Source organism: Pan troglodytes, chromosome 16 (genome assembly GCF_028858775.2).
Source record: "Pan troglodytes isolate AG18354 chromosome 16, NHGRI_mPanTro3-v2.0_pri, whole genome shotgun sequence".
Lineage (NCBI taxonomy): Eukaryota > Metazoa > Chordata > Mammalia > Primates > Hominidae > Pan > Pan troglodytes.
In genome coordinates this window covers 48,747,281-48,770,893 of record NC_072414.2, presented here as the reverse complement: position 1 = coordinate 48,770,893, position 23,613 = coordinate 48,747,281, and the positions used below count along the sequence as shown (strand labels likewise).

Genomic DNA, 23,613 nt, shown 5'->3' with positions numbered 1-23,613 from the left:
GGTCCTTTTAATCAATGTCTGTTTGGTCATATCTTAGGGCCTATTTTGCTGCACAAACATATGTTTTATTCCAAAGCAATTTTATCTGCATGTTTTTATTTCACAAATGCAGTCAGTTTCCACAAACGTAGTTTGTACATTTAACAAAATGTAGTCAGTTTTACCATCTGAAAGGAGAGAAGGACAGCAAATAATAAAAGGCAATGTCTCCTACTTCAAATCAGTGGAAATTCTTCTGAATACCAGAGGAAGGAATTGGATGATTCCAACCAGAAGAACAGTAATATTAAAATTATGATTGCCTCATCTGGATCCCAGATGTGGTAGCTGTCTCCTTCTAATAAAAACAGAGACAGAGCTAGAGAGCGAAAGAGAGAGAGAGAGGAAATCATAGGCACAGTGTATCTAAAATATTTGGAGACACATATTACTTGGCAATGTTAGTGAAAAGCTTTAATATGTTGATGAAAATTTAGCTGATTAGTTCTCCTGCCTTTCTGACAGAATAAATTATTCATCCTGGGAAATTGTGGTGCTACATTTCACCAATACTTCTCCATTCATTCCCACCCCAATACTCTCATGTCTGAGGTCCTAGGGTTGCTTCCATGTGAATATTTTATGTTGATGAACACAATTGCTTTCTCTTTTGTCCAGAAAAAAAAAGATTAATTCTACCCCTTGTGAAAATGGAAATACCTAAAACATCTCATCAGATGGAGCCTTGGACACTATCCTAATCTTATCTCAAAATCAAACATATAAAATATGCTGTGATCTCTCCAAGAGAACTTCAACCCATAGCACTCTAGAATTTAAATGAAGCTTGCCTCATTTTGGGGAGCACCATTTTTAAAGAGTTTTAATTTAATAATACACAGGACACATTTTTTTCCCAAGTATGTTTTCAGTTTCAAAACCATGTGTTATTTACAGAAAATAGAATTCATGTGTTTTTGATTCATTTACACTTAACTCATTAAAAAATTCCTGTTAAACTACTTGGTATTCAAGGACTTTCAGTTTTCTAAATAAGTTTCCAAAAGCCTTCTTAAAGATATGAAATGGTGTTAAATAAATATGTACATGAGTTTCCAAACCATGTTCATAATTTTTCTTTGGAATTTTTTGCCTTTAATTAGTAAAATGTGCTTTTCTTCTAGCCAGAAAGAGATTAATGTGTGAAAATTTATCATTTGTCAATGCAGGAAAGCCTAAATTTACAAATAAGAAGTTTTAAATATCACCAATCAACAAATAACTTGATTCACATATATTCTACAAAATAAATGTCAGATAAATGTCAGAGATTTAGGAGGAAGAAAGTGGATTAACAATTATTGAACACTTCTTGGGTGCTATGTACTTAGCACTTTATGTATGTAGAATTTAATTCATAGGAGATGGCTATTTTCATCACACTTTAGCAGATGAGAAAATTGAGGCTCAGACAAGCTAAATAATCTTCTCAAAGTCACATAGCTAATAAGACAGAACCAGGATTCAAAGGTCTGTATGATTCTTCAGTCCATGTTATTTCAATTTCAGCTACCCATTTTGAATCCCACTGGATTTGAAATTAAGAGATCTGGTTTTTAATTACTGCACTTTTACGTAATACAAATGTGCATAAGTCTTAGCTTCCTCGACTATAGATTAGTCAAGATATTAAAAGGATATTAGTCAGATATTAAAAGGATAAAAATAATATTATGAACAACTTTATGCCAATAAATCTGACAACTTAGATGAAATGGACAGATTCCTTGAAAGATACAAACTGCCAAAGCTTATCCAAGAAGAAATAGATAACAGACAGTAATATCCACCTTATAAAGCTGTTGTTAGAGGAAATGAAATAATGCATATATAAATGCACCTAGATTGAATTGAGTTCGTTCTCTTAACAACAGAGAACCTGTTCTCTCCAGCCTTGTCCCTTGTCATAACCTATGTTGTATGAGACTTCTATACATTTTTTATATAGCACAGGTTAACACTTTGAAATTGTAGATTTCATGTCCATTCCACCTTGCAAAATTTTCAGATTCTCCTAGACCGTAGAATATAATTAACAGTTCATACTGATTTTATTCTAAATTTACATATTCATCTCCTTTTGTTTCCCCAATAAAACTTTAATCAGAATAATTTACTCCTGCACCCAAAACCCAACATACACACTTTTTAGAAAACTACGGTAAAATACACATAATGACATTTATCATTTTAACTATTTTTAAGTTTATAATTCAGTGGAATAACTTAATAGTACATTCCCATTGTTGTGCAACCATCACCATTATCCCACACTATGCTTTTCTAAGTAGCATTTCACCATACCCTACATTGAAAGTTTCTTTCTACTTCTATTTATCAACTGTTAGTCTTCATCCAAGATCTGACTCAAGCCCCCTCATTTGCAGACTCTTCCTTTAGTGAGTTTGCCTGACTTGTATCAAATGTTGAAAGGCAGTTTTGCATAGTGGTTAAGTGTATAAACTCTGGGTCAGGTTGTTCAAGTTCAAGTTCTGTCTGTGTTGCTCCATAATTATATGGCCTTGGGCAAGTAAATCAGCCTCTTAGTGCCCTAGGTATTTATCCAAATGATTTAAAAACTTGTGTCCACACAAAAACCCGCATATGAATGTTTATAGCAGCTTTCTTCGTAATTGCAAAAAACTGGAAGCAACCAAGATGTCCTTCAGTAGGTGAATAAATAAATTGTGGTACATCCATGCAATGAAGTATTCAGTAATAAGAAGAAATGAGCTGTCAAGCCATGAAAAGAACCTCAAATGCATGTGGCTAAGTAAAACAAGCCAGTCTGAAAAGGCTACATATTGTACAATTCCAACTACATGACACTCTGTAAAAATGTAAAACCATCAAGACAATAAAAAGATCAGTGGTCCAGGGGTTTGGGGCAAGTGGTGGGGGCAGGCGAGTGGCAAACTAAAAAATTAACAATTAATTTAAAAAGCAAACTAAAAAATTAACAATCGATAACAAATATATCTGGGAAATCGTCAAATATTGGGAAATATGTCATACTTCTAAATAATCTATGTGTCAAAGAAAAAAATTAAAGGATTTTGAAGTGAATGAAAGTATTAAGTGAACAAAAATAAAAACACAACAAATTAAAATTTATGAGATGCAGCTAAAGCTGTACTTAAAAATTTATAGCACTCAATATTTGTGTTAGAAAATAATAAAGTCCTCAGGTTTTCTACCTTAAGGAACTAGAGAAAGAAGAAAAAACAAAAACCCAAAATAAGCAGAAGAAAGAAAATACTACATACCAGAGTAGAAATCAGTGAAATAGAAAACAGAAAAACTAGAGAAAATCAGTGAAAACCTAAATCTTTGAGAAGGTTGAATAAATAAATAAATAAATAAATAAATCTCTAGCCAGACTGATCTAGAAAAAAAATGAGAATACACTAATAACAATATCTGAAATGAGAGCAGTAACACAAATACAGGTTATGTTTCAGATATTAAAAGGATAAAAAGAATATGAACAACTTTATGCCAATAAATCTGACAACTTAGATGAAATGGACAGATTCCTTGAAAGATACAAACTGCCAAAGCTTATCCAAGAAGAAATAGATAACACAAATATCTACATATCTATTAAAAGATTGAATTTGTATTTAAAAACTTACCCACAAAAAAAAATCCAGGCCCAGATGCCTTCATTGGTGAATTCTACCAAATATTTGGGGAAGAAAATAATACCAGTTCCACATAAACACTTCTAAAAAATTAAACAGGAGGAACTACTTCCAACTCATTCTGTGAGGCCGGAATTACCGTGATCTCCAAAATCAGTCAAAGATATTATTAAGAAAGGAAAACCACAGACCAATCCCCCTCATAAAGTTTGATGTAAACATATTTTTAAAAATTTAACAAATCAAATCCAACAGTATATAAAAAGAGCCAAAAAAGGTCTATCCCAGGAATACCAGGCTGACTTAACATTTGAAAATCAGTCAATGTAATTCACTATTTTGACAGACTAAAAAAGAAAAAATGATAATCTCAATAGTTGCAATAAGAACATTTGACAAAATCTAGCATCCACTCATGATAAAAACTCTCAGCAAATGAGAAATAGAAGGAAATCTACTCATCCTGATAAAGGACATTGACAAAAAACCCTATAGATAAAAAGCTAAATGTTTTGTTTCTATCTTCTGAGATCAGAAGCCATAGAAGAATGTACACTGTCACCAGGCAAAGTGGCTCACGCCTGTAATCCCAGCACTTTGTGAGGCCGAAGCGGGTGAATCACGAGGTCAGGAGTTCAAGACCAGCCTGGCCAACATGGTGAAACCCCGTCTCTACTAAAAAAATACAAAAAATTAGCTGGGTGTGGTGGCGGGCACCTGTAATCCGAGCTACTCGGGAGGGTGAGGCAGGAGAATCACTTGAACCTGGGAGAGGGAGGTTGCAGTGAGCCAAGATTGCACCACTGCACTCCAGCCTGGGCGACAGTGCTAGACTCCGTGTCAAAAAAAAAAAAAAAAGAAAAAAGAAAAATATACACGGTCACTGCTTCTATTCACCATTAGTACAATAATGTAAAAAAATGAAAGAAAGGCATCCATATTGGGAAGGAAAAACTAAAACTGTATTTGCAGACCATATGATCATGTATGTAGAATATCCCATGGACTCTACAAAAAAGCTGGTAGAGCTAGTAAGTGACTTTAGCAAGGTTACAGGTTACAAGGTAAATTTTTTTAAAAAAAACAATTTTATTTCTACATATTAGCAACAAACAATTGAAACTGAAATTTAAGAAATTACTATTTACAGTGGCATCAAAAACATGAAATGCATATAAAAAATCTGACAATGCATGGGTAAGACCTGTCCACTAAAAAGACTAAAATATTGCTACTAGAAATTAATGACCCAAATAAAGGAAAAAATAAACCACATTTATGGAAATGAAAGCTCAATGTTGTTAAGATGCCAATTGTCTCCCAAATTGATCTATAGATTCCATGTAATCTCATTCAAAATCCCAGCAGACTTTTATTGACCAAATTAACAGTCTGATTTTTTCATTCATATGAAAATACCCTGGACCTAGAAGAGCCAGAACAACTTTGCAAAAAAGAAAAAAATTGGAAGGCCAACACTACCTGATTTCAAAACTTTTAGTAAAGCTATTTTAATCAACAGAGTATGATAAATAAAGCTATTTTAATCAACAGAGTATGATAAATAAAGCTATTTTAATCAGGAGAGTATGATATTGGTAAAAATATAGACAGACAGATCAACCACACAGAGTGGAGAATCCACAAATGGACCTACACATATATGATCAATTGATTTTTGACAAAGATTCAAAGGCATTGCAATGGAGAAAGGTTATCAGCAAATGATTCTGGAATAATTGGATATCCATATTCAATAAGTATATAAATAAATAAATATCCTCAATTCATATCTTGCACCATATACAAACATATTCAAAAATTCATCCAAAATAGATCATAGACTTACATCTAAAACCTAAAACTATAATATTTCTAGAAGAAAACAGGAGAAAATATTTGTGATTTTGGCTTACGTAAAGACACATCATCACCCAAAGTGTGAGTCATTAAAAAATATTATAAATTATACCACAGAGTTAAGGGCTTTTGCTCTTTGAAAGACACCGTTCTGAGAAAGAAAAGACAAGCCACAGACCAGAAATAATAATTTTAAGTCATATATTAGATAAAAGACTTGTATTCATAATATATAGAGATTTCTCAAAATCTAAATATTTAAAAATATCCAATAAAAAATGGGTAAAACATTTGAACACACACTTTACCAAAGAAGATATATGGATGGCAAATAAACACATGAAAAAATGCTCAGTATCATTAGTCATTAGGAACATGCAAAATTTTAAGCCATATATGCATTTATTAGAATGTCTAAAATTAAAAAAGATTGATCATACTAAGTATTGGTAAGGATGCAGCAGTTTCTTAAAAAGTTAAACATAACACCTGCCATGTGGGCCAGGACTGGAGTGAGATAACTGAGGAGACTGTCTCCTTTAAATTGCATCCTAGGTGCTTCTCTGGTTTCACCCTAGTCCTGGACTTGCATGTAACTTAGCCATTCTGCTCCTTCTCTTGAACTATTGTATTTGCCAAGTTTCACAACTTTGTTTTCACAAGTTTGTTTAAAATGGAAAAGTTGAAGTCTGAATCTCCTAGTGCTCTCTTAGCATTTCTCCAGAGCCAATAAAAATTATACAGAACATTCATTCGATTGCTATTTTACTAAGGTTGCTTCCCAATCCCCTTAGGGATGGATGTTGAATTTTATTAAATAATTTTGGCATCTACTAAGTTGATCATATGACTTTCTCCTTTAAACTTTTAACACACTGAATTAAGTTTTATTTAAAATATTTTAAATTAGGAAACATTTCAAACATACTGAAAAATACAAACAATAATGTAACAGACACATATGTACCCACTACCAGTATTTACAGACATTAGCATTTTGCCATATTTGCTTCAGCTCACTCTCTCTCTCTTTCTTTTTTTTTCCAAGATAGGGTCTCACTCTGTCACCCAGGCTAGAGTGCAGTGGGATGATCACTGCTCACTGCAGCCTCCATCTCCCAGGCTTAAGCAATCCTCCCACCTCAGGCTCCTGAGTAGCTGGGACTACAGGCACGTGCCACCATGCCTGGCTAATTTTTTGTATTTTTGGTAGAGATGGGGTTTTGCCATGTTGCCCAGGCTGGTTTTGAACCCGTAAGCTCAAGTGATCCACCTGCCTCGGCCTCCCAAAATGCTGGGATTACAGGCCTGAGCCACCACACCCAGCCTCACTCTCTCCTTTTAGATAAACAAAATGAATACAATAAAGTTCTCCATTTCTTCCCTTTCATCCTTTCCTTTCTGTTGAACTAGCATTTCTACTGAAGTTGGTATGTTCATTATCATGAATATTTTAATACATTCTATGTGATTTTATTTTATGTTTTAAAAAATTTTATATAAATGGTATCATACTGAATGAATCATTTTTCAACTTGGATTCATTTCTATTTTAGTTTTTTTTTATTTACCATGCTTTTTGTTTGTGTTTCTTTTTTGTCTTCCGTGATCAATTTTTCTTCATTCCCTTTTTATCTCCTCTCTTCATTTTAAAGTTATGTATTTTATTTCTATTCTGAATCCTCCTGCTGAAAAAACTAAAAGTGTTGGAAAAATATTAATTTTTTTCTCAGAAGCATTGTAGAACTGTCAAGGTAGTAAGGAATTACGGGCCAAAATCTAAGAAAACACTGGAATCTGGAGAGATAAGCTGAGCACGAATGCACTGAAGATGCCTTTTCTCTGAGGGGACTTGTTGATCTGGACAGATTTGAACCTTGGTTTTAGCAGATGTACCCAGGGCCTATCCAAGGAGGGGATCCTACCAGATGACCCCTCCCTAACTGAGCTAGCACCCCAAAGGGGTGTCACCCTCAGAGTAAAAGAAAACCTGAAATATACTGCTATGGTTTCAACTCATGTTGAAACTTAATCCTCAAGGAAACACTTTTAAGAAGTGGGCCTTTAACAGGCAGAGCCCTCCTGAATGTATTAGTCCATTCATGGATTAATGAGTTAGTAGGTTAACAGATTAATAAATTAATGAGTTATCTTGGGAATGAGTTACTTATCACTAGAGTAGATCTGTTATTTAAAAAAGCCAGTAGGGCCACCTATCATAAACCCCTTTACCATGTGATACCCTATAATGCCTGAGGACTCTGCAAAGAGTCCCAACCAGCAAAAAGGCCCTCACCAGATGCAGTCCCTCAATCTTGGACTTCCCAGCCTCCGTACATTTCTGGCTGGGTGCGGTGGCTCATGCCTGTAATCCCAGCACTTTGGGAGTCCGAGGAGGGCAGATCACGAGGTCAGGAGTTCGAGACCAGCCTGACCAACATAGTAAAACTCTGTCTCTACTAAAAATACAAAAATTAGCTGGGCATGGTGGCAGGAGCCTATAGTCCTAGCTACTTGGGAGGCTGAGGCAGGAGAATCGCTTGAACCCAGGAGGTGAAGGTTGCAGTGAGCCGAGATCACGCCACTGCACTCCAGCCTGGGTGACAGAGCAAGACTCTGTCTCAAAAAAAAACAAAAAACAAAAAACATTTCTTTCCTTTATAAATTACCCAATCTCAGATATTTAGTTATACTACACTCCCATACTCCCAGGGGTAGAGGTGAATGTTGCCTTAACACTGAGAAGAACAGATGTAAAAAGAAAAGGAGAGAACTCCTCCCTGAAAAGTTGTGCCCCACCAAGAATTACAGAGCTGGGTTTGGATAGTCAGGGAACATGAAACCATGAAGTTGGATAATGTGGTTCTGACTGGTAGAGGAAAATCCTCACTGAAAGAAGGTAACCTTCATCCTAGGCCTCGAAGAATTCCTTTACATAATATTTTAGGGACACTAATCAGTGTACAGTAAAACACACATGTGCACATGCACATACACACACACAAACAGAAAAGATCTCATGAGAAAAAATATACACATGAAATTTAGCAGATACATGAATTATCAGACAGAGCCTATTTACAATTTAAAACATCAAAATACTCTAACAAGTGACCATATTTGAAAAGAACCAATGGTATTGTATAGAAATAAATATAAAAAATGAAAAAATAAAAAATCAGTGGACAGGCTGGGCTTGGTGGTGTGTGCCTGTAATCTCAGCTATTTGGGAGGCTGAGGTGGGAGGATTGCCTGAGCCCTAGAGCTTGAGTCCAGTCTGGGCAACGTAGTGAGACTCTGTCTCCTAAAAAAAAAATCAGTGGATAAATATAACAGCAAATTAGAAGACAAATATATTAAGAAATTATGCAGAATGTAGCATAAATAGACAAAAAAGAAAATATATAAGAAAAGTTAGGAGACATGGAGGAGAGTGGGGGAATCTAACATTTTTAAGTCAGAGTTATAAAAGAAGAGGAAGGAGAGAAAGGAGCAGAGGAAACATTTTAAGAAATAATGACTAGGGATGTTCCAGAACTAATGAAGAAACTCATTTCAGATGACTTGTCCATCTCACTATAGATCTCAAATGTTTGCAACACAGGCTATTCCATTTTAAAAACACTATTCCACTCATCATCTACAAATTTGAAGCTTCATTTATGTGTTGCTTATTTAATATGTCATTTAAAATTCCACTTTCATACCTGATAAATTTCAACTGTAGCCATCTTGGGCCAATATTAAGTTCAAAAAGCAGGCAAGTTTCAGGTGGGCCATTCTATAATAAGAAATTAACATCTTGATGCTCTACAGATATTTTAGTATACAAATTTTATTGTTAAAGGGTGGTGATGGTATTTAACATTTTCCATACTAAAATTATTGCTGCCATGTTTTATGGTGTGGAACTCTGAAACATCAGTAACTCATTTGTCTGTAATTCAGAGGGGACACACATTACTTTCTGAAGACAATCTCATCCTTATTCCTAGTACTTTATTTCTTTGGCACAACTCCAAGTACCAGGTGGAGTGACTTTCTATCCATGTAGCTTTTTTTATGTTTTAATCTTTGCCAGAAAATGTCAATGCTACCCCCCCAGCTCTGCTGATTATTAAAACATAAGGCTCTGTACTTAATTAGTGACGATGAATAGATGTTTTCTAGGTATTTCTCAGGAGAGTTAATCTCAAATTCAGAGCTGTTCACTGTATGTTAAAAGCTCAGCTGAAAGAGGGCCATTGGAAGGATTTGCAATTCATTCATTTTTCTGGATACAAGAAAATCTACCTCTGGATTAAGACATACCATACATAGAATCTTGCCTGTAATGACCCAATAGAGAAATTATTTTCTGGTTTTAATTCAAGCAGTTTTGCTTTCCCAAGAAATTGATTGACTTTCTGCATTATAGACAACATATCTATTTATGGTCCAGTACCTTACTACTACTGCTTTAGGGCTTAAACGTAGGGAGACAGAATGTACGCATAGCTTTCAATTCTGTTTCTGACATAGTCACTTTGCTGTAGTTACAGACTCATCAAAATGGCCATGGTTATGATAAAATATAAATTAATTTTTATTGTTTATACCTCATTCCTTATACTCACTTCATTCCTAAGCTTCATCACATTTCTGATCTTCACCCTAGCTGAGGATGTCAGTAATTGCAGGAGGCTCAGGAATGGGCTGAAAACAGTCATTTTGCACATTATGTCAAAATAAGAAAAAAAAAGTATGAGAGTTTCTATTTTAGTCTGTACCAAAATGTACCCTAGTCAAAATGATTGCATCAAAATTTTACATACTCTGGAGACTATTAATATAACAAATGCCAAATTGATTTAACAAACTTTTATTATGTCTCAGCTATGGGTTAGGTATTTGGTACATGAAATCAATAATGAGATACTAAAGATAAGCCCAAATTGATAGCAAACAAATTAATCTAATATTTGAGAGTGAAACTAGTAGAATCTGTACATAATAGAAGTAACCAACTATCTATAAAGAAGCAGAAGGGTCTGTGTGTAAATCAGTAACTAAGGAATTCTGGAAAGCAAGTTAAAATGAAATTCATTGAGCATATTTATTATGAGCTGGTCCTGTGTTTTTACCTGATTGAGGAGTGCCCAAAACTTCACACAAGATAAAAAGAGAATAGTCTCAGGAAAAGATGAATGTATTGCTATGCTATAATTCAATCCACCTCAATCTAATCAATTTTACCATACTTTGGCAGCAGAAGAAATATTTTAATAAAGACATATTGTCCTACACGGCTCCTATAGTGGTGCAATAGACCAAAAAATGCAAAGAATGCTTGCCATTTATTCCTTCATTTGTTTATGCATTTGTCAAACATTCACAGAGTCTTGGTGTAGGTTTTGTAATAAGCATTAAAATGTAAAGACCAATAAGACACAGTCTCCACTCACAACAAACTTACAGTCTAGTAGAGAGCAACAGACCAGTAAACCAATAATTATAATACAGACTGGCTATGGCTGTAACTATTAATAATAATTACATACTGTTTTAGTCAGCTATGGACACAATACTGCATAAGAATGCAGTGATTTAAAATAGCAATTGTATTCTGTAGGTCATAAGTCTGTGGGCTAGATAGGTAAGACTCCAACCCCTGGGTTTTGGGCTCTAGGATACAGCTTGGGTTTAGGTCAGCTCCATATGTTCCTCGTCTTTGGACCAGAAGGTGCCTGGGGTATGTGGTCTGTTCCATGTGTCTCACTCAGGGACTAGGCTGAATAATCAGCAGCAACCTGGGAAATACTCTTCTCATAACTGGAATAGGAGGGCAAGCTCAAGCACATAGCATATGTCAAACCACTGAATTACAGATGCTGACATCCCATTGGCCAAAACCCAAAACATATGATCAAGACTAATGTCAATAGGGCAGGAAAGAAACTATAATTGGAGTCTATAGGAGCAAATATTTGCTGAACAATAATCCAAACTCACACATACACAGTGCAATTGGAAAAAGCAGAGCGGGATTATCTAACTCAAAGCTCTTGGTTATAACCAGTAGAAATAGATTTTGGAGTATTTAAGCAGAAAAGGAATTTATTAAGGAGCTATTGGTTAGTACATAAAGTCTCTTGAAAGGTCTAAAAACCAGTCCCAGAGACTATGCAACCAGGTACAACTTCCAAAATCACACAAAACTAGGCTGGAGAGGACACCACTGTTATTGCCAGTAGCACAGACACTCCCACTATAACTGCCCACACCACTAATACAACACTGTTGCTATAACTACTGGCACTATTGCCTCTAAAAATTGATTTTAGCTGCCTTCTTTGTTGCTATACATTGTCAGAGTTCTGCAAAAAAAATGCTCTTTTTCATGCCATTAGCTTCTAATTCAAAATCTGGGACATATGTATTTGATTGGCAGATCCTAGATCACATGCACATGCCCTGATTACAAGGGATGTGGGAAAGCAAGCATTTGGCTTTTTCAGTTTTTAAAGAGACAGAAGCCTCCATCTCATAATAGCAACATCTCAAACATAGGTAGGGGACTCAGATGCCGTGTGGCAAAAAGTAAGAATGAGGAATTTCCATTACAAGCACACAGATGGAGGCAGAGGTATCAGGAAAGTCTTCCCAGAGTAGATAGATTAGGTTCAAGTTGAATCTTAAAGAATAAGGAGGAGTTAGAGAGTTGACAAAGGGTAAAAATGGCCTTTGAAATAGAAAGAGTCATGAGAAAATGGCACACTTGTGGATGTGCAATAGTTTAGCACAGCTTAAATACAACGTATGGGGATGGATGTGTACGGAGCGGTCATGGAAAAGTGTCATGAAATTGTTGGTGAAAGAAATAGGAGATACATCATGAAAGCCACTTTTTTTTTTTTTTGAGATGGAGTTTTTGCTCTGTGGCCCAGGCTGGAGTACAATGGTGCAATCTTGGCTCACTGAAAACTCTGCCTCCTGGGTTCAAGTGATTCTCCTGTGTCAGCCTCCTGAGTAGCTGGGATTACAGGCACCCACCACTATGCCCAGCTAATTTTTGTATTTTTAGTAGAGACGAGGTTTCACCATGTTGCCCAGGCTGGTTTCGAACTCTTGACATCAGGTGATCCACCCGCCTCGGCCTCCCAAAGTGTTAGGATTACAGATGTGAGCCATGGTGCCTGGCCAAGCCTTGTATGTTATGTAATGTTAATTGGTCAAGTTATAATGTAGGAGAAAGAGAAAATAGGTATTTCATATAGAAAAGTATTTAATTCGGGGAAATATAACATTGGCAGAAAAGATGGAAGAATAGAAATCAAGGGGCTGCTATAACTTCATAGCTGAGATCTAGGATTCAGGAAGCCACTGCTGCTGTTACCATTGAGGCTGCATCAGTTGCCTCTCACATCCATGAAGCTGGTGAATGGATATCAGGACTCCAAGTTTAACTACTGTAATTGCCTCTTAACACCAACATCTTCATAACTTTGCTTGCCAATAGCAACAACAACAGAATATCACTTCTACCTCATTTTTATCTTCCAAATCTGGTGGTAGCACATCAAATTGGCAGAATCTACTACATCTGGTGCTCTGGTGGCACTACTGTATGGAGAATTTAGGGTTTTTTTGTTTTTTTATTTTTTTATTTTAATTTTTTTTAGATTTCCATCATCTCCTATTAGGAGAATGGAGGGACATTAAAGTGGCCAATCCATAGTGTCTAATGCACCATGTATGTCATTTTATGTACGAAGTTTATCTCAAGAACTATGAAAATGGTTAATATATATTTGAGGTATGGATATTACACACTTATATTTGCTTTCTGAAAAGTTGTTCCTGTGACACTGGAAGGAATTAATTGCAAGAATATACAATAAAATATTTTTGTAGTAATTCAAGCGAGATATTGTAGAATAACTAGGAATTGAGAGTAAAGTAAGTGTTGGGGAAATACAAAGAAGGTAGACTCTTCAGAACATGGTACAGGGTCAGTTGGTTATAGTGGGTTAGAGAAAGAGAAGATGAGGTTTACTCTCAGTTTTCAGAGTTGGATAACTGAAGGAGTGGTGATATGATTCAACAAAATGGAATACAGAAAGAAAAAGAGAAAGAAGCATAATTAGTTCTAGAAATGTTGAGCTTTTAGGTCCTGTGGGATAGTTACAAGGAGTTTTCAAGTTTGTGATAAGATATATGGCTCTGATACTTTGGAGAGGGATGTGGTTTGAAGGTATAAATTCAGAAATCATGGCCACATAGATAAAAGTCAGTATCACAGGAAAATTCAATGACATTGTATTTGGATAACTAACACTAGGTACTAAAACAAATTACCAAAAATTCTTACTGGCTTAAGATAATAAGGTTTATTTTCTATGCACCTCATGGTTCAGAGCAATCCTCTGATTTTGGTGGGGGAGATATTTCTATTCCATCAACCGTTCGGAAACCTCAGGTTACTTCTTTGCAATAGCTCCCATGTCTTCTAGAGCTCAGAATACTCTGGTCGATCCTCTGCATCTGACTGACCCAAGAACAAAAAAAGCTGGGAGGATGTTAACAAGTTTTAGGGGTCAGGCTAGAAGTAATGTTAGAATGGAGCTTCTCCACCTGGGCGCAGTGGCTCATGCCTGTAATCCCAGCACTTTGGGAGACCAAATCCGGTGGATTACCTGAGGTCAGGAGTTTGAGACCAGCCTGGCGAACATGGTGAAACCCCGTCTCTACTAAAAATACAAAAGTTAGCCGGGTGTGGTGGCACACACCTGTAATCCCAGGTAATCGGGAGGCTGAGGAAGGAGAATTGCTTGAACCCGGGAGGCGGAGGTTGCACTGAGCCGAGATTGCGCCATTGCACTCCAGCCTGGGTGACAAGAGCGAAAATACATCTCAAAAAAAAAAAAAAAAAAAAATGGAGCTTCTCAAACTATCTGTAGGAAAGGACCAATTAAAAAGAATTCCAATCCGCTGCAGACCATTACTTTTGTAAAAGACAATAAAAATGTTGTAACGTTGTGAGCACAGAGGGAACATATTTCAAAATAATAAAAGCCACATATGAAAACCCACAGCCAACATTTTACTGAAAAGTTAAAAGCATTCCTCTTAAGAACTGGAACACACGAGGATGCCCACTTTCACCACTCCTATTCAATATAGTACTGGAAATACTAGCTAGTCCAATCAGCCAAGAGAAAGAAATAAAAGGCATCTGAATTGGAAAAGAGAAAGTCAAATTATCTTTGTTTGCTGATAACATGACCTTATATTTAGAAACTCCTAAAGACTCCTCCAAAAGACTGCTAGATTTGACAAACGACTTCAGTAAAGTTTCAAGATATAAAATCAACATACAAAAATCAGTAGCATTTCTATACACCAATAACAATCAAGCTGAGAACCGAATCAAGAACTCAATCCCATTTACAATAGCTGCAAAAGAAAAAAAAATAAGATACCTAGGAATGCATTTAACCAAGGAGGTGAAATATCTCCACAAGAATTATAAAACATTGGTGAAGGAAATTGTATATGACACAAATAGAAAAACAACCCATGGATTGGAAGAAACAGTATCACTAAAATGACCATACTGCCTAAAGCAATCTATGAATTCAATGCAACTCATCAAATTACTAATGTCATTTTTCACAGAATTAGAAAAAACAATCTTCAAATTCTTATAGAACCAATGCCAGGCATGGTGGCTCATGCCTATAATCCCAACAGTTTGGGAGGTCGAGGTGCAGATTGCTTGATCCCAGGAGTTTGAGAACAGCCTGGGCAACATAGCGAGACCCCACCTCTAGAAAGAATTTGAGAAAACTTAGCTGAGTATGGTGGCATGTGTCTGTAGTGCAGCTACTTGGGAAGCTGAGGTGGGAGGATCACTTGAGTCCTGGATGTTGAGGCTGCAGTGAGCTGTGATTGTGCCACTGCACTCCAGCCTGGGTGACAGACTTTGACTCTGTCACAAGAAAAAAAAAAATCTTATGGAATTAAAAAAAAAAAAATCCTGAAGAGCCAAAGCTCCAAGCAAAAAGAGCAAAGCTGGAGGCATCACATTATCTGATGTCAAAATATACTACGAGGCTATAGTAACCAAAACAGCATGGTAATGTAAAAACAGACACATAGATCAATGGAACAGTATAGAGAGCCCAGAAATAAAGCCACATACCTACCACCAATTGACCTTTGACAAAGTCAACAAAAATACACACTAAGGAAAGGATACCCTATTCAATATATGGTGCTGGGAGCCTCTGTTACAGGATTGAATTGTCACTGCTGGAGTGATGAAAAGTTGCTGGATTCATGAAGACAGGAAGAAAAAGCAGGCAAACAGGAAGGAGCAAAGCCCTTCTTCTTCCTCCAGTCTTCCAGTCCCTCTTTAGTTCCCCCTATTGGCAGAGCCTACCAGCAACTGGCAAGGCACGAAGTTGTTTTGTAGAGTCCTAGCTCCCAGCATCACAAAGCAAGAAGGGTGGCTGTGGAACTGGAATAAATAGTAGTTTAACTTGCCCACAAGCCAAGGATACAGCTGTAGGTAAAACCCTACAGAGGGTATATTCAGCTTGATCCTACAGGGAAATTCTGGAGTGTAAGTTATGTGTCTAAATTGTTCCTACCCAAGACAGGGGGAGCTAAAGCTTCCATACTCCTGCATTTATCAGTCATTGGTTAAGAACTGCCCTTGAGGGATATAATTTCCCAGGGACTTCCAGTCCTTGTGAAAGCATGCAAAGTAGTTCCAAAAGCCTAAGGACAGTCCTGTGAAAAAGAGTTGCAGATCCCAGCTGTCGAAAACAGAAGCACAGTGAAACTTCAGGTAATGGGAACACTCAAAAAAGGTAGATGAATATCACCTACCTTTAAATACTGAAGCATCAACAGTATTTATTCTGGAGGCATAGTTCTAAAAGCTGCCTATTTCTCTGTTTTTTTGACTAAATTTTTCTTTTTCAATTTAATGGCCGTTACTTTGAGGCTATCTGAAATAATAGGTGCTATCTGAAACATATGTAATCTGATCTTTTCCTAAGTGCAAGTCACTTTGTTCAGATTCTACTGGTGCTTCCTTGCTCAAAGCCTTTGAAAGTCACATCTCTGTTTGGAATGTAGAAGAAGTAGTGTTTTCCAACCCTGCAAAGTCCCCAGTGGTGGACTCTCTCTATTCCCTTTCATTTCTGTTTGTAATGTTAGGGCTCAGAGAACGATACCTCAAAGTATGGTGCTTTGGGGTGTGCTGAGCACTTCTGAATTAAAGAAACTTGGAAACGCTTAGAAGTTGCCTAAGAATAAAGGACTTTCTAAACTTCTTCTGTCCTCGCAACCCCCAAACACAGGGAGAGGCTCTCCCTGGAAGTTCCCTTATCTTTCAGAAGAAAACTTTTTTCAAAAGAAATTGCATTTCCAAAGAAATGCAATTGTTCTAAAGCCTCCTCCCTAGGAATCTCATCAAATAACCAGTGAAGATTAACCATAAGGAGAAGAGAAAAGACTAAAAGTCATCATCATGCCCAGACAGACTGTTCCTCTATTCTTCTCAGGGCAACTGAGATTACCTGGGAGACTTTATCTGCATAAGAAGACCGTCTTTGTTCATTTCCGTTGCTCAGGCTGGAATGTAGTGGCAGGATCATGGCTCACTGCAGCCTTGAACTCCTGGACTGAAGGAATACTCCCGCCTCAGCCTCCTCAGTAGCTGGGACTACAGGTACATACCACCACACCTGGCTGCTGTTGTTCTTACAATAGTAACCTGAAGTACCCTGATATTAACCAATCAGTTTTCTTTCTATTATTCTGTCTCAGTGCCCCACCTTACAAGGAAAGTAACTTTGAAATGACCAACTTGTTTTTTGTTGTTTCTTCTTTCTTCAGTCCTTTATGTGTCTATAAAGTAAACCACATCTGTTCCATTCATGGGAACACCTATTCTATTGGTGTTCTATTGCCCCTCACCTTCCTTCAACTTGTTGCCACCTCCCTCAGAGCTCAGAAAACTTTGTCCCAGACCATTGTCTGTTCTTTGAGCTCATTCGCGTCTTCTGAAAATCATTTGCTACCCCTCAAAATTGCTTATGTCTTCTATTTTCTTCTCCGCTATGAAGAGGGTACTTGAGTGTCAACTGTCTGGCCCTTCTTTGAGTCTTATGTTTTGTATGACTCCTGTGCACAGTACCATGTGAATACCTTTCTATGCCTTTTCTCCTGTTATTCTCTCTATTGTTGGTAATTTCAGCAGACTTAAACCTTCAGATGTGAAAAATTTCCTTCGCCCCCCAACAATAAACTGGTTAATTCTGTTCTATGCTAATCTCCTTCTGATAACATCTTGCTAAAAATATCAAAAATCACCAACACCTACCATTAATATTGCTTTCTGAACTCTTCCCTTAGCTCTACAAGTTATGTAGATACTAATCTGCCTTGTGAGATATCGTAAGCAAGAGTTTAGCCACTGCCTAAAGTGAACCTTCAGCTGTCCACCCTCCTACATCTATTTCCTCGATTCCCAACTGATTGCTGTGCTAAGCTAATGACACACATTTTAGTTTTTGTCATTGTAGGCCATCACTATTATTAATCAGAGTTAGTGATTTGAGCTATTGCAACAAATCACCCTCAAATCTCAGGGTCTTAACCCAATAAAGGTTTATTTTTTGCTCCAATCAGTCCAGTGAGGATCAGTGTGTTGATGCAATTTTTAAGAAACCCAGAGTCCTTCTATATAATGTTGCTGCCATCCCCCAGCTTCTCAGAGTTTTCTGTATCTAGCTGACTGGTGTGTGAAAAACAAATAGGAACTATAAATTACTGGAAGTTTTAAGGTCAGGCTTGCATGGGAGGGTCACTGCTTCTGTTTACATTCCACTGTCCAGAATTAGTTACACAGCCCAATATAAAAGGTAAGGAAGCTGGGAAACATAGGTTTCCTGGGTGCAAAGAGGAAAATAAGATGGTGAATATGTATCATTATCTCTGTCACACTTAACGATGATTTCAGTTGCAGGTAAGAGAAAATTCAACTCAAATTGGCCTTGTGGGGGAGGAAAAACTTTTCTTCTACTTTTTGAGGTTCTATAATTGGGGGCCTGTGAATAAACTGACAAAGGACAAGAGAAGACAGATTTTAATCACATATGTACGTAAGGAGATCACAAGGAAGTGTTGACTCCAGAGGGTAGTTAGAATTTGGGGCTTAGAGACTGATATACTTCCCTGAAGGGGAGGGGGAGAAAAGCACTTATGGGAAAACAAATGACTTCTTAGAAGGGGAAGGAGCAGAAAGGGCACTTATGGAAATGACTTTTGGGAAAGATAAATGGGCCCTTTGGAGAATAGATGGGAGATATCATAGTTGTTTTGACAATGTCTGTTTAGATGTGGTGACATTCTCACAGTCTCTGACGGTGACTCAATCTTCCTTGGTTGCTCCCTGGAGGGAATTTATAACAATTGAGTTCTTTTGGGTTCTTTTGAAAGGCTCTGCTTTTAGGTAGATAAGGGATTTCAGGAACATAAACATATTCAGCTCAAAATAATTTTTATGCCACAATGGCTTATTCTGGATCCCTTCAGCTTAAACAACAAAGGGAATTTATTAGCTCATAAACCAGAAAAGTCTAGAGGCAGTATGGGTTCCGGTGATGTTTTATTTGAAGGTTTATGATTCTCTCAGGGATTGGCTTCCTTTCCCTATGATTGATTCTCCCAGCTATTCCTCCTTCACGTGTTGGCTTTATTTTCAGTTGGCTCTACTTAGTAGCAAAGAAAAAAAAAAAAGAGGGAGAATGTAGCTCTTCCAGTATTTACATTTGAATGCCATACCATTCAGAGAAAAAAAAGAACTTCCGTATTCTCTGCAATAAAACAAAAATCCTAGGCTTCCCTCTGATTGGCCTCTGAAACAAAAACTAGTTCAAAGGGTGAGGGTAACTCTGATAACTTTTGGCCAGTTGGACAATTCTTGGACCTGCTGTGCGGTGTATTACGTCTGTCCAAATTGCATGGATGAACACAAAGTAATTGTGGAATGAAAGCTGGGAGATCACCCATATTCACTGCAATAATTCAGGTAAGGATGTGGAGCATAATCTCACTTAAGGAGAATGAGTACTGTGAGGATATCTATAGCAAGTGTGTAACATGTAAAACAGGCTGAGAATGTAAGTCAGAGAAGCTCATAAAAAATGATGGGAAAGCTCAGACCGTAAGTCAGGAGAACCAAAAGAACGGCGTTCTAGAGGCCAAGGGCGTATGATGTCAGAAGTTTGAAGGACGATGTCAGAATCATCCAAATAACTTCCTGTGTGCTGATTCTATTCTCATGAGTCATCTTTTGTAATTTGGCCTCTCATGTAAATCTTCCTTTGAATGAAAATACGTTAACCAGCTTTTTGGTCTCCATGGCAGTTGTGTTTTTCATGAACAACAACAAAAAATAATTGCAATTTTGGTTTACACATGAGTCTCAGTAAGTTTGGTTGGTATGAATCATCCCCCAGGATTCAAATTAGTTCTGGAGACTGGCAACATTGAGCTTTTGTATCTACAAAGTGAGGACTAGACTCTAGAATACAGAGTGCAATCTTCTCTTTCATCTTGTTATAAATAAAAATAATAGGATGCCATCATTTTATTATTTTTACTTTTTATTTTCATAGGTTTTTGGAGAACAGGTGGTGTCTGGTTACATGAATACGTTCTTTAGTGGTGATTTCTGAGATTATGGAGCACCCATCACCCGAGCAGTATACACTCTACCCAACGTATAGTCTTTTATTCCTCACTCCCCTCTCACGTTCTCCCCGGAGTCCCCAAAGTCCACTCTATCATTACTATGTCTTTGCATCCTTACAACATAGCTCCCACTTATGAGAACATACAATGTTTGGTTTTCCATTTCTGAGTTACTTCACTTAGAACAATGGCCTCCAATTCCATCCAGGTTGCTGCAACTGCCATTATTTCATTCCTTTTTATGAGGATGCCATTATTTTGGACCAAACTCCTGCACTAAGCCCCAGCAGACTAGACTAAAAACCAACGTGGAGTTACCCATGCTCACAAAACTGAAACTGAGTTGTTATGTGGCCTTCTGAGAAATCAGGAGAGAGATAACAGCCTAATTTCCCAAACAGGCCAGTTTAAACCTTCAATCCCCATGATAATGAAGTTCCCTGTTTTAAGTCGTTTTTGTTTGTTTTTGAGACAAGGTCTTGATCTGTTGCTCAGGCTGGACTGCAGTGGCAGGATCATGGCTCATTGCAGCCTTGAACTCCTGGACTGAAGGAATCCTCTTGCCTCAGCCTCCTCAGTAGCTGGGACTACAGGTACACACCACCACACCTGGCTGCTGTTGTTCTTACAATATTAATCTGGAGTAACCTGGTATTAACCAATCAGTTTTCTTTCTATTATTCTGTCTCACTGCCCCACCTTACAAGGAAAGTAACTTTGAAAAGACCAACTTGTTTTTTGTTGTTTCTTCTTTCTTCAGCCCATTTTCTGTCTATAAAGCCAACCACATCTGCTCCATTCATGGGAACACCTATTCTGTTTTACTGAATGAAGTGGTGCCTGAATCTAGAATTGCAATAAAGCCAACCGAGATCTTTAAATTTGTTGTAATTTCGCCTGACACTGTAGCATGCTTTGCTAACCTTTAGGGACATTTGAAAAACGATGTCTTAAGAATGTTCCAAGATTTTGGAATTTTTAAACTTTCCATGTTTGCTGTTTTGACTATTTTCTGTCTTTTCCTGTAAAGTTTATTTTCAGGGCCAGCAGAAAAGGGAAAGCTGGGTAGATGATCCCAGGCCCATTTGGGAGAAGGATAGGTCATGGTTACCTCCAAGTACACCAGATCACTCCAAGTAGGAGTGATCCAGGTGGTCTTTGGGGAAGATTAATTTGGGGGCAGTAATCAATATGGAGACTACAGTAATGATAAACACTTGAGAAAAACTGGGGAAAGCCAGATGAGAGAGAAGAAACTGAATTCAAATAGGAAGACGAATTAGCAAGATTCAGTGATTGAACAGGGTGTCTGTTATGGATCCTAACAGGCAAGATTTCAAGTCTTGGTCACTCACAAGCTGCACTAGTAATGCCATTGCTCTTGAGAAGACAATCAGTTTAGGAAACTTTCCTTACAGATCAGAATACAACCTTTAGCAAGTATTTACGCAAGCAGTATCTTGGCAAGTGTTCTTCTTGTAAATTGCTTATACTTCTCGTTGTCAAACTTTAAAAAATGCTATTACAGGTTAATATGCAGATGGCAGAGTTAGGAATTAGAGTGTGCAAGTTAATCATTCTAATTGGGTCACTCTTGTCATAGCCAACTAAAAGAATGGAGAAGCCAGTGCTGGGGGAAGCCCTCAGGGCACATAACATTGCTCTAAGAATGGAATTCTCAGCAAGCCTGGCTGCTGAAACCGCCTGCTGTAACCTGAAACAGGTTTTATCTTCAGGTTTTAGCTTCTCAAAGAACCTGCTGCAGCTGTAGGGGAAGCTTTACGAAGCCCCTTCCCTCACCAATCAGAACTAACCAGCTACCCAAAACTTTACTAAATGTCAAAGAACTTTCTAGAAAAACAATAGATAACTTTAAAAAAAAAATAAAACCCCCTAACTCCTCTTTGTTCTTCTGACATACTGAAGACCACCCTGTATGTGTAAATAACCTGAACTTGCAATTCCTGTGTCCCAAATAAAACGCTAAATGTACAGATTCGTCTCTTCGTATTTGACTTCGACAGGGGACGCAAGCAAAACCACACATTTAAAACAGACTTGGTAAAATCAGCTCGTTATTTAAAGAAACGGACGATTCCTTTTTCTCTTCTGGTTTAGTCTTCGACCCGCAGGCCCCTTGCTTCTTTCGAACGGCGGCTGTATCCCATGACCTTTTCACTTTCCAAGCCAACGGACTGGGGGTCGTTACACACGCGGAGGGCCCGGAACGCACGGCTCCTCGCCTGCAAATTCCGAGCAGTCCGGATTTTGGGGCTGCCTCCCGGCCACACCAGCCAGCAGCTCGCACCCACATGGGGGCAGGGCCCTGGCCCTCGCCCCCGACCGGCGCATGGCGGGGCGCGTGGGTCTTCGAGGGCCCGCGACGCGGCGCACATGCCGGTGCCCGCCTCCCGCGTCGGCGAGAAGACAGGGAGCTCGGACACGGGGAGGCTGACCCGGAGCCTACCCATGAGGCAGCGCGCCGGCTGCACGAGAGCCCCCCCTTTCCACGGCTCGGCTGCCAGCTCCGCAATGGGAGCCGCCGCCGTCGCCGCAGTGTAGTTTTTCGTGCTCCTCCTTTTCCTCCTCCTCTTTCTCCTCCTCCTCAGGGCTCCAGTCAGGCCGATCCGCTCCGCTCACGGTAAGCGCCCCCCGCCCCCGCCCGCCCTGCGCTGCAGCAGGCAGAGGCCCTCCCGCGCGGCCTGCGCCGCCTCACTCCGGGGGCGCTGGACTGGGGGTCTTGAGGCCGGCGTGGGTCGTCGGGAGCGCCCAGAGCGCGGGGGAGGAGACCGGCTGCGCGGCGGCGGCCGGACCGCCATCTTGCGTCGGCCCAGGCGGGGGAGGAGGGATCCCGGCGCGACGCGGCAGCCGCCTCGGCTGCTGCAGGCCTGGGCCGCGCAGGCCGCCGCCTTCTGCTCCTCCGCCACCTCCTCTCCCAGGCGTGTGCGCCTGTTTGTCCCCAGCCTGGTTTTGGCTTTTCTCTCTGGAGGCAACTCCCTTTGGTACATTTTGTGCCGATGTTTGGCCAAGACCCATGCTCCTCACACCACAGCCCACCCCCGTGTCTCTTCAGTCGTAGGAAAGGAGACCAAAGGGGATTCGGGATTTGCAGGCACAGGGCCCCTCATTTTGCCCAGATGACCGGTCGTTCCACGTTTGCACCCTCATTTTTGTCAAAGAGACCTCCCCTCCTCTGCCATAGAATTCCCGTTATTGTCTACAGAAGAAGGGCCCTGAGGAGAAACGTGGAGTTGGAGACAAAATTTTCTGAGCTTTGCAAGGTTCACTTACTGAGACGGAAAGAATGATCTCACTCTGA

General features: G+C 38.8%; 1 protein-coding gene across 35 annotated transcripts in view; it reads left to right on the top strand.

The window, feature by feature from the left end:
* Positions 1-23,613, top strand: part of ZNF280D (zinc finger protein 280D) — a 197,551-nt gene that overhangs the window by 72,081 nt on the left and 101,857 nt on the right. For 16 of the 35 annotated variants that reach the window (XR_010151705.1, XR_010151704.1, XR_010151706.1 and 13 more), the window contains exon 1: positions 20,220-22,935. The exons of 3 other annotated variants lie outside the window; for them this stretch is intronic. Coding sequence is in view for 13 of the 32 variants with exons in the window: in XM_054667565.2 (XP_054523540.2) it covers positions 22,607-22,935 (329 nt within the window). In the remaining 19 variants the exon portion in view is untranslated. Of the gene's footprint in view, positions 1-20,219; positions 22,936-23,613 lie in introns of those variants that run through there. 16 more of the 35 variants (XR_010151709.1, XR_010151707.1, XM_063794997.1 and 13 more) reach the window with 4 other exon arrangements.